General features: G+C 45.3%; 1 protein-coding gene across 1 annotated transcript in view; it reads right to left on the bottom strand.

The window, feature by feature from the left end:
• LOC118288675 (dynein axonemal assembly factor 5-like) overlaps positions 1 to 18260 on the bottom strand; it is a 30495-nt gene that overhangs the window by 2483 nt on the left and 9752 nt on the right. Inside the window, exons 6-13 of the mRNA XM_035615025.2 lie at positions 17308 to 17540; positions 16556 to 16780; positions 12294 to 12437; positions 10570 to 10738; positions 7343 to 7490; positions 4339 to 4489; positions 2426 to 2582; positions 2147 to 2338 (exon numbers count right to left, since the gene is read on the bottom strand). Of these exons, the coding sequence (XP_035470918.1) occupies positions 2147 to 2338; positions 2426 to 2582; positions 4339 to 4489; positions 7343 to 7490; positions 10570 to 10738; positions 12294 to 12437; positions 16556 to 16780; positions 17308 to 17540 (1419 nt within the window). The remainder of the gene's footprint in view (positions 1 to 2146; positions 2339 to 2425; positions 2583 to 4338; positions 4490 to 7342; positions 7491 to 10569; positions 10739 to 12293; positions 12438 to 16555; positions 16781 to 17307; positions 17541 to 18260) is intronic.

Here is an 18260-nt window from a genome sequence, read left to right as displayed (position 1 = left end):
GAGGATTGCTTCCACATTTGTGGCGCAGGCAGATATGGGTGCTGTCAGATGCAGGCGATCACTCAGAGAGATGTGAGGTCATCTCGTTTCACAAAGAGACTCCGAGCTGTCTGCCAGTCCACTATGTTTCACGGAGATCACACTTGAAAAACTGAGCTACACACAACGGCTCATATTTGTGTCTTTCCTTGTGTATGGGCCAAATATGCTGACACACTCCGTAAGGCCAATAAACAAATTTTGACAATGATGCATTACAGATATTTTTCAAACTTGATATTGAAGACGCTGATAAAGAAAGGACACTTCTTCTCATTACACTCCCGCGGGGAATATAAACTTTGATCATCAGTTTTGATGTTGAATGATGAAGACTGCAGTATACAGTATGTTTGAATGGTAACAGCCAAAAATATGTAATATTGTAGATTCATATAAATATTCTAAACATTGGTAACTGTCGAGAGGCAAATAATTTCCTAGTCATTTCCTCTTTAACAAATTCTATTCAATCAGGGTTAAATTATGAATTTTGTTGTGGACTATTTTTAGCAGAGGATTCATTTGGTGCTCTAGTGAGTATTCACAGCAGCAGAACACATTTGTGAGATTGACTCAAAAAAAAAAGCTTTATCAGGCTTTGGCTACACGGACAACTGTAATACCATCAATCCAATGTTGGTTTTTGCTCTTTTCATGGGATTCGTTGATAATCCCAAAAGAAAAAAGTAAAGTGCAACCAGACTTATCCTAGTATCAGTTTTGGTGCGAAACTAATTGCCAGAGCATCAGTTAAAGGGCATAGCACATCCAGCACAGCTCGAGACAGATTCTCCAGAACTCTTCCTTTCATGTTCAAACTTTAACATAATGTATGACAGGATAGATTTTCAAAGATAATCCTGAAAAGACACAAGTAGAGACATGCCAATACAAAAAAAAAAATCACTCAACTACATGAAATGCAGTCTTACAGTATGTGAGTGAAGGCGGGTTCATAAAGTTGATTTACGTGTGTCATTCTGCAGTCAAGGTTACAGACACTTGATAACCAATGGCAACAACAAAAAATGCTTGGAAGTCTTTCAAACTCCGTCTGGCAGAGCAAGAGATCATGGTATGGAAGCTATTGCTGCATCTGGTGAGCGTGTGAAGGCCTCCTTCTCGTTTTTTTGTGAAAATGAGATATCCAGTAATGAGGTCTCTCATCTCTGGCTAAGGCATCACTGGGCTCACCTGTGTCCTGTCAGAAGTAATGACAGCTAACATCCACGAGAGTGGGAGGGAGCGAAAGTCCAGAGGAGCAGAGCTACGCAGTTCACGGTTACGCAAATCAAGAGAAGACACTCAGACTTTCCACCGATACACGAAAATAAAATAAACACAGCTACGGGCCGTCACCGGGAACACGGGGTATGTGAGGAGGAAGAGAGACGGACAGATAAAAGAAGGAGGGATTAGGTAGGATGGACATGAGGACAGACCCCATGTGGTTTTCATTAGTTGGGACTGTTGGGGTGTGTGAGTGTGTGTGTTTGGAGGGAGAATTATCTGGATCTTCTGTTTCACTCGAGGGCCACCTCAACCCAAGCCCTGAAAGGACTCTCTCTCCGGCAGGGGGAAGGAAGCGAGCTGCTCTTGGTGATGAATCGTGTGGAAAATAAGTATAATGGAGAGCTTTTCAAATCGAGTAGAGGGAGGGATCTGTTGGCAGAGAGCCAGAGCAATAATCTAGTCCCTCTATGAGGGTCTCACACACAGCGGACGGGCTTGCAGATCATCGCATCTAAACTCTTGCTTAGTTTATCACCATTGCTATCTGTAACAGCTAAATATGTTCATTAGATTAGAAGGTCAAAAGGTTCAATAACATGATAGCAAGTTGGATCCCTTTATGTTATATTCACAATCTTTCCTCAGTCTTATCACTAAGTGGTACCAAGGACCGTTAACAATTAAGGCCAACAAGAAAAAAAGTTTGGCACCTTTGCTGTGGAAATAAGATCCAGAATACTTATTAATTATGCACCCACTTCAACAGAACGTTATCAGGACACGTACACATCTTCCCCTCGCCAAGTACGAGCTTTCAACACTCTGTCCTCATCTCTGAGGTTGCAAGTTCACCCACCCCACCCGCTCTCACCCAACACTCGATCCTGGACCGAGGCATCGGGGTCGTCCAGGTGCAGCAGAAGCTGCTGGAAGAGGAGCTGCAGATGGGGAGCGCAGAGCTCAGGGTCGTAATCTTTGGTCAGGTTGGACAGCCAATGGCCGATGGCCTGTAGAGCCACGCCGCGCACCTCCTCGCTGCTGTCGTCCAGACGTTTCAGCAGCTCTGCGGAGGAAAGCCACCGATATACAAGGAATTCATAAACACATAGCTGACAGTAAATTAGTTTCTGTGGGTGTGCTCGTCGTTTACCGGGATAGAACTTGTTGAGGGCGTCGGGGTGCAGACTGTTTCCTATGAGTTTGAGAATGGTGGACACAGATCGGCAGGCGAACAGTCTGCCCATCTGAGAGTCCTCGTCCAGGGCCGACAACACCTGGGGCCGGAGCTTCTCCTCAAGACACAGCAGCTGCCCACCGAAACGGCAGAAACAAGCACACATAGATTTTTTCCTTGCATGACTGGATCAAAGTCTACCCACCTGTTGAATACATTTCTTCCCTAAAGGAGAAATCTGGTCTCTCCATTACAAATAGTTTTTGGAAACAGTTTTCTTGTTTTGTGTTGTGAATTTTTCTCGTGCAGATTTTCACAATTGTTAAAAATGTACTCCTCGATTAGAGGTTATGAACTTGCAATTTACACGGTCAAGACCACTGACTTCAATGTCCAAAACCCTCTGTAAAATGTCTCCATTAATTTACACAGCTCTGATTTCAACAGAGGGAACAAGGAAAGACGAGGCTGGTTAGTGAAAGTGACAACAACAGCTTAAAGAACAGTTTACGCACTTTCCTTCTCGTATCCGTGTCGACTTTTTTCAGTGAAATATCACTGGAAGCATGGCGGATTCACATCAGGTCTGGATCAGTTTGTTCAGACACATGGGCACGGAGCCCATCTTCAGAAGTCGAGCGAAGACCAATGTTTTCATTACACAGAGGAAATGGACAAACAAGGTATGTGAGGCTGAGCGCCACAAGCAACAGGCCAAGAGGTGATGGCTAAAACCTCTGTCATCCCGTCTGTCTGTTTGAAATCGAAACCACGCAGGCGAAACAGTAAAAAAAAAAAAAAAAAAAAGGAGCAAGGGGACGAGGGGAGAAGGAGACAGAAAGAGGAGGGAAAGTTGGCAGGGAGGTGATCCGGCATTACATCAGTGACAATGTGACGATGCCATGTGTAACTAGAGCTGCTAATTGTTTTCACAGGGAGCAGTGAGGAAACAATGTCCTTCTAAATGAGAGGCTGTTTGATTTGGCCGTGGAAACACACAGATGACCTTCTGTTGTTACACCCGTCAGGACACGTTGTTTGTTTCATCCCAGCTTTAACCTCACTTCCAGCCCAAGAGCCGAGAGTATCGTGTGTGTATCCAGCCACCACTCTTCCAGGTTTTCTACTCGTGAGCGTATTTGGGTGCCAACTGATAGTAAAAGTCTGATTGCGCACCTACACCCACCCACACACTAACGCCCGAGCCCACATTGTCCCCCAGCTTTTTGCTGGGCCTTGTAGCTGAAGACGTGTGAACGGAGGAGGTGTGTGAGCCAGTTCCAACTGGTCATTCAGCACACGCGAAGGGCAAACGCAGCCAGATGTGTGCGTGTGAACGCGCATACTCTCACTGGGCACATGCTCCGACGGGCAGGTGCAAGGGCATGTCCCGGTGATAGTTCCTACATATAACAAGGGCCCAGAACACTGAAAGCATTGTTCCTCAGGGACAAAGGTATGTGCACCCGCTTGACCCCACGTACACCTGCTACCTGCTGCAGCCAAGTCTTTCCGCCAAGGAGAGGACGATTTGACATTTTCCTAAATGGCCAAGTGGGACCGTCTATTTTGTTGTGAAATGGATAAAACAGAAATTTACAAGTGAATGTCAACTCCGGACGGATTTGAAGAATGCACGACCCCATCTTTTCCTTTACAGCTGAGTCAATAAAAAAAGTGTTTCTACAGAAGGGAGATTGGGAGTACGTACTACTAGAGCACATTCGCATCCGCCGTTTGCTTCCATTGCCTACGAGTCCCTTTGCATAGGTGGACATAGATGTAAGAAGTGTGTCATATGTACCTGTGCAGGTAGATGTATATGTCATCTCTGCATAGTTACAGTGTGTGTGTGTGTGTGTGTGTGTGTGTGTGTGTGTGTGTGTTACCTGTCCTGGTGTGATTGCCCCTCCATGCAGCAGGGCCAACAGACAGCTGAGGGCTGAGGTGCGGATGGCAGCAGCAATGCGGCCTGCGTGCCACACCAGGTTAGGAAGCAGGACGTCACACAGGAACTTCTCGGACTCCTCACGGAAATGCCTGGAAGAATGCAGGGGGTAAAAAAACACAGAGACCCGACAGGAGCAGAGGAAAACGTTTCTATCGCTCCACGCAGCAACTCAACAAGCCACTTTGAGGACAAGTGATTAACGACGGCAGATACGAGTCATGATTGAGTCAAGTGACTGCAACACAAGGCCTAGACTGCAGTCATTTTCCCACACATTTTCCAAGACAGATGGGATGAGGGGCGGGGGGGGGCAACATCTGGGTGTCATCCCTTCCCTTCTCCCTCTATTTTCCATGCTGGCTTAGGCCCTCTAACATCCTCTCACACACTACTAGTGTGTGCACTTCTCTTTGCTCCAAACCAACCCCTTCAGGTCCAATAGCTGCCTCTAACCTCTGGCTATTCAGCTCAAGTCATGATAAAACATGTCATATATTTGATAAAGTGTGCTGCACCGTTTCAGCGCCAGCAGGGGGAGACAGTGCGACGCTAATACTCTGATGGTGTGTAAACTCAGTCTCTTCATCTTGACAGGTGTTGAAGGCTCATCATGAACGATGCCAGAAGATGGAGAAACATATTTCCACACTACAGGGATGATGTCCAAGGGAAAGGAGACTCAAATTTTTCCTTTCACTTGCACGTACACAAAGACATACAACCGTGTTGACAGCACATCTCACAGGCCTCTGCACCCTGGAGCTATTTGTGCTTCTTCAATTATCTTTGATGATTCAAACTAAATTAGTTGTTTGCATGTGAAGAATTTGTCTCATGTATTGTATAACACTAGGGCAGCAGTTCACCACTTTGATTCATTTGTATTTGATTTTGCACACATTTGACATACTGTGATATATATATATATATATATATATAGGTATTGGAGATATCCATATTATTACTTTGATAATTATTTGTACATAAATAAAGGGTCATCTTTGATACATGCACAGTTGGATCTGTTTAATTTTGTCTTGTCTTTAGTTACTGACAGGTGATATAGAAAGTCTGTAAAATAAAATATATTATAAAATATATTTCATTTTTTCCCCCAAGATCTCACCTAAAGCAGCACTTTCTAAATTGGTTCAGAGTCTTCAAAGCAGAACTCAAGACAACAGTACTACTTTCATGCATGTGTGCCATTCACATAAACACACTGTTATCTCAGTTGAAATTGGCACATGCTACATCCAGGTAAAAGAAAAAAGGATGAACTTTCATTTCTTTCACATCACCTTCTACTTAAATTTCACATCAAGCTTTTTAATCACAACACACAAATCCACATCAAACAAAAACATTGTGTGAGTGTGTGTGTGCGCGTGAGAGGATGAAAGGCACAAACATGCACACAAGCATACTTTCCCTTTCAGCTTGTTCTGCAGCGGAGCTGTCATTATGTCATTTTGGTTATAGAACAAAGAGAAGAGATTTCTCTATGACTATCATTGTCTACTTGATGACACAGTGTGTGTGTGTGTGTGTGTGTGGGCTACAATCTGCTGAGCCAAGATCAGGCCGCAAATCATGAATGGAGGGATGAGACGAGCATGAATGGAAATCTAAAGGCAGGCCGCACATCCCCACATAGTGCAAGTTAAGCATTTGCTTGAAGTCTTTTTGAAGGCGTGACAGGATTTCTTTCTCCTGACGGCTGTGATAAGCAGCGACGCAGCTCAGGAATGAGAGATGCTGTTAGCAGCACAGGTGGCCGAGCTGTGAGCGGGGAAGAGACAGAGGCTTCTTTTGTCTAATACGCACATTTATGGATAGAATAATTTGATCAAAGTCGAAAGCAAAGTTCCAATTTCCAAGTTTTTTTGGCCAAGGCGGCAGGGTTATTGTGCACTTTTGGCTGAGGAACTCTTCCTGTTGTTTACGCAACACATGTCACTGACAAAGAAATTATTTTGTCTTGTATTCTTTACACTGTTGCCGGGCTCAGGCCAAAGGCGCTTTCAACATCTTTCCATACAAAGATTAGCAGCTTATCCCTCATATTAGCCAATGGAAACAACTACTAACGCGTATAGACCACTTGGCTGTGTCGGGGTTAGTGGCACGCTGCACCAATATCTCTATGGCAACGCTTTGGACAAGGTTTGTCTTTCTTATTGACAGGAGCAGCTGCTGTGATTACTGGGACCCAGGATGGGCCTCAGGCTTAATGCATTCCCCCAGATTAGAGCTCTGAACCCAGGCTGAAAGCTGCACAGCTGAGGACTCGGAGGGGACCCTGGAGGGTAGGGTAGGGGGGCGCCACAGGGAGGAGAAGACCACAAACAGGAGCTGCTCCCTGGGTGTGAGACATCCGTCCAATCCTACCTCTGTCACCAGTCAATAATCATTCAAATTACAGAGGAGAGGCATGAGGTAAGTGATTAATTAGAGTTAACCCATACGATACTCCCTAAGAGACTATTTCAAATTCAATTCTGGACGACCACTAACTGTATCACGCCAGAAAATATGACCCCTTTCATCGACGACATGGACTAACTGAATAAACCAATGAACTGAGAGGGTTTTAATGGCCCTATGGAAATACACCATTGTGTGTGATTGTAATTATGGTACCTTATGTGTGTGGGACTAATTTGCAGGTTAATAAGAAGCTAAGTCCAAAAATCAGAAGCTGTGATAATAATGTGACCTGGAAAACTCAGACGAGACAAACCCAAACAAGAGTGTAACATAATGTCGTGATAAGAGGGATGTGAATAAACATGTAATTCAACAGGTTGTTTGAATTTGTTCTTCAGAACTTCTTATTAGATTACTTAAAAAACAATACATTTCTGTCCTAAATTTCTGTCATAAGTATACTTGCTATGTGTGTATATTTCTATTTGAAAGTTTGCTTGTGTCCCTCTCACCCCTTGGAATCCAGTGTGTTGCCTGCATCCAGTAACAACTTGGCAAGCATTGTGAAGATGCTCAGTCTCATTTCTGGGTCTTTGTCTGGTTGGAGGCAGATCTGGAGCAGGGGCATCAACTGGCTCACAAACTCCCCTATCACTGGACCTGTAAAACACACAAACAAACAAACAAACAAAAACACACACACACACACACACACACACACACACACACACACACACACACACACACACACACACACACACACACACACACACACACACACACACACACACACACACACACACACACACACACACACACACACACACACACACACACACACACACACACAGTTAATTTAGCCTTTTCTTAATTCTTTATTTCTCTCTTTGTCGGCTCACGCAAATGCCATGGGGCTTGTGTTAGTGAGACCTCAATGGACTGGTGAGACAGTGACACAGAGCTCAGAGGAAATGAGACATACAAAGGTCTTTGTGTGACAGAGCGCTTTTGGTTCTATTACAGGAAAATGGGAAACTCACAGTGAAAGTATTCCCAGTAACATTGATGCCCACACACACACACACACACACACACACACACACACACACACACACACACACACACACACACACACACACACACACACACACACACACACACACACACACACACACACACACACACACACACACACACACACACACACACACACACACACACGCACGCACGCACGCACGCACGCACGCACGCACCAGCAGTCTGACTACATGTTTACAGAGCTATATATAGTAATCTGTGTGTGTGTGTGTGTGTAACAAGTGATAAGTGCCCATGCCCTGTTTGGACTCAATTGTACAGACAAGAGAGGAGACGGAGGAAATCCTGTAACTGCTTGAGGGTGGCGGCTAATGTTGTTAAGAGATATGGGAAAATATAGAGAGAGAGCGAGAGAGAGAGAGAGAGAGAGAGAGAGAAAGGGAGGGAAAGAGTGACCCCCTTCATCCAGTGGGAATGTGTGAATGTAAGGGTGTGTCATTTAATCAGGGGTGTAAGAGAAGATGTCTGTATGTCGTCTCACAGTGACAAGCCAGCGATTGGAGATTTTGACTACACTAATAGACAAACACTTTGTCGAACACTTTTCTGTGCAAAAAGTTATCTTACTGCTTAGAAAGACTGTCAATGTGTATCCTGTCCTCGAGCAAGGCACCGAGACCCACCACAGAGAAAGACAGTGGGAGATTGCGCCAGCTCAAAGACAAAGGATCAGACATTCTCACACCGGCCGACGAACAAAAGCCTGCGAGGAGGATATGAGAGGGCAATAATTGTTCCTGTCTCCAGCAAACACAGATAGGAGTTTGTGGAGAGCTGTTGAGCAAGCAAATGACCAATTCTCAGTTGTCATAACAACAACAATTAACTACCGTCAATTGTTCAGCAGAGGGACGATTTCCCTGAATCAAGTGCACATCAAACACAGCGGCCACACGCTGTCCGTTTTGCTGCCAGTAATAAAGATCTTGGGTCATGTTCATAGACCATGGGTCACATCTAAAACCTAGGGAGGCTAAGAACAGCGTTCAACATTCACAAAATGAAACACACACACGCTGAAACACACATATACTGAGCTTCAAAGTGGCCTTGATCCTGGGGAAGGTCAAGAGTAGGGGGCTGTAGTACTGTTTGATGTAGTGACCTGCACGGGGATTACTGAGTGGACTTTAAATGGACTGGTCAGTTAGCTGTGTATGTGTGTGTGTGTGTGTGTGTGTGTGTGTGTGTGTGTGTGTGTGTCTACTTTTGGGTATGTCCCAGAGGGGACTTTAACCTGAATGCACACCAATCCATGGGGACACAATGGGGACAAAAAATTTGGTCCCTACAGGTGGAGCCTGCTTTTTGAGGGTTAAGACTTCAGGTTCAGGTTATAATAAGGTTATGTTTAGAGAGAGGAGAGTGTGTGTGTGTGTGTGTGTGTGTGTGTGTGTGTGTGTGTGTGTGCGTGTGTGTGTGAGGATTAGAAGGGTACAGCTGCCTAGTCAAATAGAAAGAGAGGGGAGGGAGGGAGGGAGGAAGAAAGAGATGGAGATGAAAGTGTGGCGCAGGGAGGTGCTGATGATGGAGGATTATATGGTATAGGGGGAGATAAAGTGAAATCTCACCACCAAAGACAAGGTCACAGCTTTTTTAACCCACTGCACCACACACACACACACACACACACACACACACACACACACACACACACACACACACACACACACACACACACACACACACACACACACACACACACACACACACACACACACACACACACACACACACACACACACACACACACACACACACACACGTGCCCTCACAAGCAGAGACTAACCTCTTTAGACAAGTCTGAGACACAATGAATGACTGAAAAAAAGTCAGTAAGCTAACTGGTGCTATTGACAGTTTTTTGTGTGTGTGGGTGCGTTTGACCATGACCCTCTCTACTTGGGTTACAAAAAAATAAAAAGGAAAATTCTTCCACTATGCTTCTGAGTAAGCGGCGTTGATGGGCATCCATAATGGAACAGCACAGATGCATCGGTGCATTCAGCATGAAATCATAGCGAATTTAAACATTTAAACATTTGAACTTGAACATTTGACAGCCCTCACATCAGTCGAGCAGGGCTGGCACTTACTCCAACCAGCACTGACTCATGTCCAACTTTTGCTGCCTATGCAGCTCAATAGTTTTCCTCAGGAGCAGTGTGGGACCACCATGGGCGAGGTGGGGGATTTCTGTTGTTTTTGTGAAAAATAAACAAGAAGATGATACTCCCAGCCGGACCCTGTTCAAACTATTTTAATAAACTATTAGTAACCTTAGTGCAAGACAGGGTTTGCGTTTCTGCTTTGACTGTTGCTGGTGCGGTTAAAATATGATGTAACATGTTGTGTCTGAACGAGTTCAGGAAAAAAATGGCTTCACTGATCATACCATGAAGTAATGTTTAAGAAAACATTATGAAGATTACAGTCTTTACCAACATGCCGGGGTGAAATGCGGCCAAAATGCGCGTTGAGATTTATGACTGACGTAGTGATTTTCTCATCATTAACAAGTTACCTGACAGGCCAATGTCTTAGACACCTTACTGTATTTCTTTGCCCACTATTGTGCAAACCTCAGCACCTGCGCTACAACTTGGCAATGTCTCGTGCACATTCGGGCTTCACTTCTCACCTGGTTGTACTACTATGATATGCAGTTGGAGCCTCTGTGGGGAGTAACTGGACCAGGTGTTGACAGAAGCAGACAGCCAGGCCAGCAGCTGGACCATATGTTGTCTATAGAGCTCCATCACCGAGTCCAGGCCCTGCACCTTACACAAGCACTGCACACTCTCCAAGGCCTGAGGGAGAGAGGGATGAGTGGGACAAAACAGATAAAAGCGCATTTTTAAGCTGCAATTTTTACTTGACACCTTAAAAACAAAGAGACAGAACGTGGGTAGGGCAAAAGACTTAAATGAACAGTCAACGGGAATAAGTGATAACAGAGAAGCGATTTGTTGAGGTTGAAAAACTATAGCTGTTTTCCGGTCATTTCAGAAATTCTTCAGGTCATGCTGAAATGGGAGGCGCAAAGCCATCATGTGAAACCATGGGAAGAACAACACTGCAGACATGACAAGGTCTCACACATAAAAACTACAGAAACAAAAACCCTGACAAATACACAGGATGTCACAAAGGCACAGGAACCGCCACACACACACACACACACACACACACACACACACACACACACACACACACACACACACACACACACACACACACACACACACACACACACACACAGACACAGACACAGACACACACAGACACACACAGACACACACACACACACACACACACACACACACACACACACACACACACACACACAAAAAGCTGCGCTGAGAGGAAAGGGCAGGAATGAGAGATAGGAGAGTAAATAATTAGGGCAGGGTAACAGACCTTTGGGGGAATTCATAGTTCCCTTCATAGTCCCTCAGGGATGGACAGGGACAGAGATGTCTGAGTCTCAGATCGGCCCCTTCAGAAGGGAGCTAGACAACCCTGAAGCTGTCCGCTGATGGGAAAGACATGCCCCCTTTTCTGGGAAAACAAGTTTGAGTTTTCCTCTGCGTCCAAGAATGCCCAAGGCCATTCTCACCCTCCCTCTCTGACTTAATCCATTCCTTCCCATCTCTTCTCTAACACCGCTCCCTGTCTGAACAAACACATGAGCGGACAGGCGTAAACACATGCACACACTGGTGGCCCGTGTGGCGTCTGGTAAGCATCGGTGCCAATCCCTTCCCGCTCGTCTCCCTGTCATTAGCCTCCTACGGCGACAAGAAGTCAGGCGACATGCTGGTCTCAGACACCACTGGCTTCCCTCGTCAATGGGTTTCTGTCTGTCGCCTTGCATTTGGAGGCCGACCACAACTGGAAAGCGTGTTAGTTAGTTCCATATCAGTTTGTTTTTGTGACCTCAGGGGCCTTATGGGGCCACAAATGGAGGCGAGCTGATGACACACACCTGCTCAGAAAAACAGCTTGTCTACCTGTCTTTTTTTTTTTTTTCCTTTCTCTACTTCTGTCTGTCTTTCTCTTTCTCCACATTTCACCCCCCTACTTTCACCCAGGACTGGATTTAAAGTTCTCCTCCAAGGTGCGATTTTTCAGATGCCCTGGCTAAGTGGGTAATTATCCTGTTCGCCCACTCTGAACCTGTACAAATGCTTGCATTCCGTGAATAGCTCTCTTGCATCATAAAATGTGTTTACCTCTCTCATAAAAAGTGATGGAAAAAAGAAAATCGAAGGGGGGGAGAAGGGGTTAAAAAAATGATGGCAGAGCAGCCGAGAGGAGGAATCTGAGATTGTATCTTCATGCCGCTAAGTTATGTTTTCTCACCTTTTCACTGAGATTTGTTTCAGTGGAGAGACTCTGGACAGTGACCAACACCTGCAGCAGCTGGAGGCTGACTGAGCCACAGTCTGACTCACACTGACGCAGCAGCACATCCACACAGGCCAACAACTGCTCCAAGTATATAACCTGGGAGAGAGGGAGAGAGGAAGAAGTATTATAAGATTGTCTCATGAGGGATTCGGTTTGAATGTTGACCGTGCCTTGGGATGACCCCATTGCACTTTCGTCCTGACAATATCCCTCTTCTTCCCCTGCTCAGTCTCCATCCACTTTCTCTTCCACAGCACATTTCATAAAAAAATAACTGTAAGTGATTCATAAGACACAATAAATCCGAGAATAAACTTCATTTCCATCTCTGAGTGTGTGTCACTTGTCAGCCAGTGTTGTGGTGAGCTCATGTTTAGACAAAGACCTGTGGCTCAGGCTAATTTCCATGCCATCACTGGGATCATGGCCTCTTTTCCTGTTTTCTCGCGGCCTGTCATTATGTCTGGTTTGGACATGGGGTAGGAGGTGGTGAGGGGGCGACTTTAGTGTGTGTGTGAGCAAGAAATTCTCAATATACACTTGTATCTTAACACTAGGGGGCGAACTATCTTTTCACAAATTTGAGCGACTAGAGTACAGCACAGCTTCGCATTAGTCTGGAAGAAAAACAGGTCTTAAGCCAAGTAAAGATACTCAGAGTATTAATAAAAAGATAGGATTTGTAAGAGGGAAGGGATGCTAAAGGACTTCCAGTCTGCAAGACTAATGAGCAAATGTTTTTTTATTTTGCAAGAGAGTTTTGAGCACACACTGGGGAAAAATAGCTTCTTACATGTACAGGGATCTTGAGTCCAGGGTGTTAGCGGAGTGTGTAAACACATTTTCCTGAGGCGACCCAAGGGCTAATCTAAACTTCCACGCAGCTCAAAATGGCCATGACTTGCTGTATTTCTTCAGCTGACAAGACACAAAATGCTTACACAGGGCAATGTGTCCATTCCCTAGTTGTGTGAATGTGTTGAAATAGTCATTGATGGGGGAAATCCCTGCCTGGGACCAAGTTATTCAATGGCAACACAGTAGAAGCTGAAGGGAGGCAGTGGAGGAAAAAAAAACATTAGGAAAAAGTCGCAGCATAAAAAGATAAAAGGAGGACACACATTGTATAGTGTACATGGGCAGAAAACAACCATTAGGAAAGGCCAAGAGAGAGAAAGAGGGAGAGCGGAAAAAGTGGTGGGGTGTAATGACTATGTGGACACCTGGAGCCAGGCAAGATACACCTGGTTTCATTGGCCTGGGCACGCTTCAGGGGCCTCATTACACAGTGTGTGTGCGCGTCTGTCCATCTCTGGATACATCAATTACACACACACACACACACACACACACACACACACACACACACACACACACACACACACACACACACACACACACACACACACACACACACACACACACACACACACACACACACACACACACACACACACACACACACACACACACACACACACACACACACACACACACACACACACACACACACAACTCCACTTTAAGAAGCCACGCCACCAGGCGATAGATTCTTATCCGGTGGGGCGCCCACCCCCCGTAGCTACCGATGTTGCTAGGGCAATAGGAAAACAAACAGCGGTGGTGGATGTGATGCTGACCCCTCGCACGAAGGTAAAGTTTGCACTCCTGCCTTTCTTCTCCTCTCTTCGCCTGTCGTTCAGTGGGACAGTGAGCAGTATGTGGCTGTCACTTGTGACAAAGGGGAGGCATGCAGGAGATGGATTGAGGTATGTTTGCATATTCAGCAGAATACTGGTCGATGTGACAGTGAAATTTGTCCGTGCGGAGACAACATGAAAAGAGTTGGGGCCTTCTTTTACCCCCCTCGCTCCTTCTGATTGGTTTCACTGGGCTTTTGGAGGTCAAGCACTTTTCTTTTTAGTTTCACTAAGACAGCATGCTCACTGTTAACAAGCCCGGCTGTAAATATGCTTCCTAATTCACAATCAGGCCATCTCTTTAAGTGGTTCTTCCTCTTCCTCACCACTACCTTTACCAATTTGTACCAGCCCTGCAGATATTATGATGTCTGCATCACCGTAGCAACTCACAACACAGCGTCTCTCAGCTGTGTCAGGTGTGTTTGATGGTGGGGGTTTGTCAATCCTCTGTGGAATACTGTTATAAAAAGAAGCCTTGTGTGTGTTCCATAAGCAAACACCCAATATAAACTACACAGGGTACCTCAGAACACGGTGGCTTCTCTAACCACTGGCTCGCCTTTCATTTTCCCTCAAGCACTTGACATCATCTTCAACTTACAACCAATATTTTCATTTTTTTTGCCATGCATCTGCCATTCATTTTTGTAAGTTCCCCCCCCCCCCCCCCCTACTGAAATAAATAAAAGAAAACAGTGACTTGAAAGAGACAGCGAGGGTAAGTCGTGCAGAAGCATCATATATCAATCTTCAAATCTTCAGGTTGTTCCCTGAACTCCCCACTGAGCCTTGCAGCTCCCCCTGCCTCTGTTCCCTTTGAAGATTATTCATATTTCATTTCTTAACAGGCTTCATTTTGTCCAAGTCAAACTTCAAGTGGCACATAACTCTTTCAACTTGGATCCAAATGCACATGTTTTAAATTTCTAGAGGTGCCTTTTTTAAAAAAGAGTAAAAAAAGTAGTACTGAGGTTGCTATTTCTATTATTTCACTATTGTGTGTCTGCAGCCAACTGTGCGGTAAGTGAGTGCACAATGTCCTGGGTCAGCATTTTGCCACGGAGAGAAAGAGGGATGCAGGTGCTTCTGTCTCCAGGGGTGTTATTTACCGCCACACACTGATCTGGCCCTGCTCCCTGATCTGAACCCTGCATGTTGTCGAGGAATGCTGCAGGTGCTGTGTCTGGGCCAGCTCTTGAATCACAACCCTCTATGCTTTGCCCTTAGAAACAGACGAAGAGAATGACAGAGGGAGATGGATGGAGAAACAGACGAGAGGAAGCAGAGGTCTGCCTCCATCTGTGCGACAACGTGTGACTGTCCCATCCTGTCCGCTCTCTCTCTGGTTGACCCCGCTGGATAGCAACAAGGGAGCACAGAGGGGGGTCAACTTCCCTCCCCATTTATCACTGGCCTTGACCAGGCGGGCTTTGAAATTTCAGAGATTCTTTCAATGGTGTGGCTGAACCACAGTCCAGTACTGAGGCCTGACACATGGCTATAAAAAAGACAAAGACTACGCACTGCCTTGTGTGCTCTGAGGGGTCAGAGCAGCCATGCAGGGGTCAGGTGAAATTAGCGGATTTTTGTTATTATTATCCCAGGCAGGGAATTCTTGCTGGCCTCACTGAGAGGGGGGTGGGGTCATGGGTATAGGTGAGTCAATAGTGCAGCAGGTTCAGAAAAATAGCTCTCTGCCAGGAAACTGTTATTTTGATTCTGAAAGGGAAACATATTTGGAAGTACAGGAAGCAGGGATGATACCGCTCTGGGCTCAATACGATTTTTCAAGTGTCAGACTGTTATTTGCAGAGAAACTCCAAAAATATTTTTTTATAATTTCTTCCGTTATGTTTAAAAAAAAAAAAAAAAAGAGTAATTTTGGGAGCATATTTCACAGGGGCGTGTGAGCACCGAGGCTTTGATCATAGACTTGAAATGTTAGATTTGAAAAACACCACGTGGCCGGACTGTCAGTTTAGCCGGGTCAGCATTTTGGAGAATTACTCAACAGCAAACCTGCTGAACTCACTGTGTACAGTAGTGCCATTGAAAACGCTCGAAAAGTCTTTTAAGACATGTGGCACCTTATCATGAAAGCTATTTCCATAAGTGCAAATTAGGCAAGAAATGTTCTGTTTGACTGCTGAACTGTCACTGCCAAGAATAAGAGCACTAAGGTACACAGAGAGTGAAAATGACCTTCTATGACACTGCCAAGATCTCGGGGGGGGGGGGGGTCAAGACAGGCAACCAATGGGGGCAGAGAACACCTGGCAAATCTGTGATCTAAACAAGACTGACTTTTGATATTTAAAACAGCAGCTCTTTGCCCTTCCAGAGTAAACTTCAGATTTTAATACTACTCCACACACGCTTAACAACGGTAGGATGCAGGTGGTACTGGCCGTGAATGAGATCTATGCTGGCAGAGAACATTCACAGGTAAATTAAAAAAAAAAGTTAAAAACACGTCAACCACAACCAAACCCAAGCTTCCCCTCTGCTGACCTGTTGATATTCCTGGCAGACATCGTGCCTGGTCAGTGTGTTGGCAATCTGTTCGAGATGTGGTTTAAGGAGGGGTCGGGAGCAGCCACCCAGCACTGCAGCCAGCACCATGAGGGGGGTCCAGGGATGAGAGGAAGAGTAGGGCGTCGTCACGTGATCCAGCAGCAACTTGAGGAAGACAGCAGGAGGGACAAAGGTCCCCAGCAGTTTAGCAGCTGCCAGGCTCTACATGAAGAGAGTGAAGAGAGACATGAGGGAGTACAGAGGAGGAAAAGGTGAACAGGAAGAGTATTTTTCATCTGCAGCACTCAAAAATGTACAATATTCTCCTACGTAAACAGGTGCATCCAAATTTCTTGAACATGGCTCGGTCCAGTCTAAATTTAGAACAGTGAGAAACTGACTGCCACTGGAAGTGCTGACCTCAAAGCTCAACAGATGTGTCCTGAAATCCTCCAGTCTGGTAATAATGGAAATTTCATAAAACAATTATTTTGTGCTTGATCAGATGTCGAGAATTATTAAATGTCACATTTGACCGTGTAAACAAAAAAGGAACTATTATATATTATATTAACGGAATCTGATACATAACAGCATCTACGAGTAGGACGTATTCATTCCAAGTGCAGTTAATTTGAACAATAGATTAGGCATTTCTTACTGTGCACCATGCAAGCCAAGTTTACTTTATCTTTACCATTTAAAACTATAAAAAGTCAAACACTATAACTCCCTCCTCTCAAACCCACATTGCTGACCACGTCCCTCTCGGTGTCAGTGCAGGCCCGGTAGAGAGTAGCCAGGAGAGGCTGCAGATGCTGGGTGCTGTGGTCCTCGGCGTGGAGCAGCAGCACAGAAAGCAACTGAGAAGTCCTGACCCGTGTGGGCACCAGCCAGTCAGTTACATCATGGGCGATGGCCGGCACCAACCTGCCCAGATTTCTCACCACCAACTCTCTGCAGCCCAGCCCTGGACGCTCCACTGGAGGAGAAAGGGAAGAACATTCAATTTTGCATCCTCTTATATGACTAGATATTAGTTTTTGATGAAATTAATGAATTATTTTGTGTTCCAGAATGACTGTGAACAATACGGGCAAGTTGTTGGATTTCATAAGCCCAACATGTGACAAATTATCAGGCACCATTACACTGTCTATGCGTGGTTGTGCAACTTGTGAAAGTTTGTAATCAATATTGTGCTATATCTGAACACTTAGAAACAACATTTACAGAACAATAAATATCACAGATTCCCAGGTTTTTTAAATAGGTGCTGACTGCAATCCCATACTATTTACAATTAAGATTTAGTGATGAGAGACTTGCCAGAGCAAGTGAAACGCATTCTCAAACTACATTTCAAATCCTGCATCCCACTCTCCTTCCCCACTCTTTCTATCTCCTTATTCTTCCTCTCCTAAAAGGCACACTAATGAGAGGAAGAGGGGACTAAAGGAAGACAGAGATAAATCAGAGAAACACACCAAGACAAGACAAAACAAGCCCCTTTACTGGTCGTCTTTCCCTGTCTGACAGTGACCTCTTCACACTGGGAGGCCCAGCAGATTTATGATGGTACGAAAGAGAAAGACAAAGAGGGAGAGAGAGAGAGAGAGAGAGAGAGAGAGAGCGCCTCTTCCTTTCCTTTCCTGTCCCCAGGCACAACCCGTATTCATCCAGATTGTCACATTGTGTAGCT

The sequence above is a fragment of the Scophthalmus maximus genome, chromosome 17 (genome assembly GCF_022379125.1).
Source record: "Scophthalmus maximus strain ysfricsl-2021 chromosome 17, ASM2237912v1, whole genome shotgun sequence".
NCBI lineage: Eukaryota > Metazoa > Chordata > Actinopteri > Pleuronectiformes > Scophthalmidae > Scophthalmus > Scophthalmus maximus.
Note: the sequence above shows the minus strand (reverse complement) of the source record. Positions and strands in the feature narration are given on the sequence as shown.